At 28.1% G+C, this 342-nt stretch overlaps 1 protein-coding gene across 1 annotated transcript in view; it reads right to left on the minus strand.

Annotated features, from left to right (window-relative positions):
• The window catches only part of LOC107609370 (myrcene synthase, chloroplastic), an 8,529-nt gene extending 8,290 nt beyond the window's left edge, over positions 1–239 (minus strand). Inside the window, exon 1 of the mRNA XM_016311317.2 lies at positions 64–239. Coding sequence (XP_016166803.1) covers positions 64–147 — 84 coding nt within the window. The 5' untranslated portion in view covers positions 148–239. The remainder of the gene's footprint in view (positions 1–63) is intronic.

Raw genomic sequence — 342 nt, forward strand, 5'->3', positions numbered from 1 at the left:
ATTATAATTTTAATTAAATAAATATTAATGTTTGTATATAAAAACATATATAATACTATATACCTTATATTCACTTCTCAGTGATTGAATATATTCATACTTCCAAATGGAAGGTTGCAAATCTCCAAATCCTCGTTCAGCAGCCATTGATGGATGTAAAAGACTGAGACCTTGCTACTTTGAAAGCTATTGTTAGCTCTGTGTGAAGTTTGTTTTTTCTGTGAACTAGTATGTAGTAGTGAATCGTCCTTTATAGAGATTTTCAAGAGCATAACCAGGCTTTGACTTTTCTTAGTCCATGGATGTAAATTAAAAAAATATACAATATATCTAATTTAAAAA

The sequence above is a fragment of the Arachis ipaensis genome, chromosome B07 (assembly GCF_000816755.2).
Source record: "Arachis ipaensis cultivar K30076 chromosome B07, Araip1.1, whole genome shotgun sequence".
Lineage (NCBI taxonomy): Eukaryota > Viridiplantae > Streptophyta > Magnoliopsida > Fabales > Fabaceae > Arachis > Arachis ipaensis.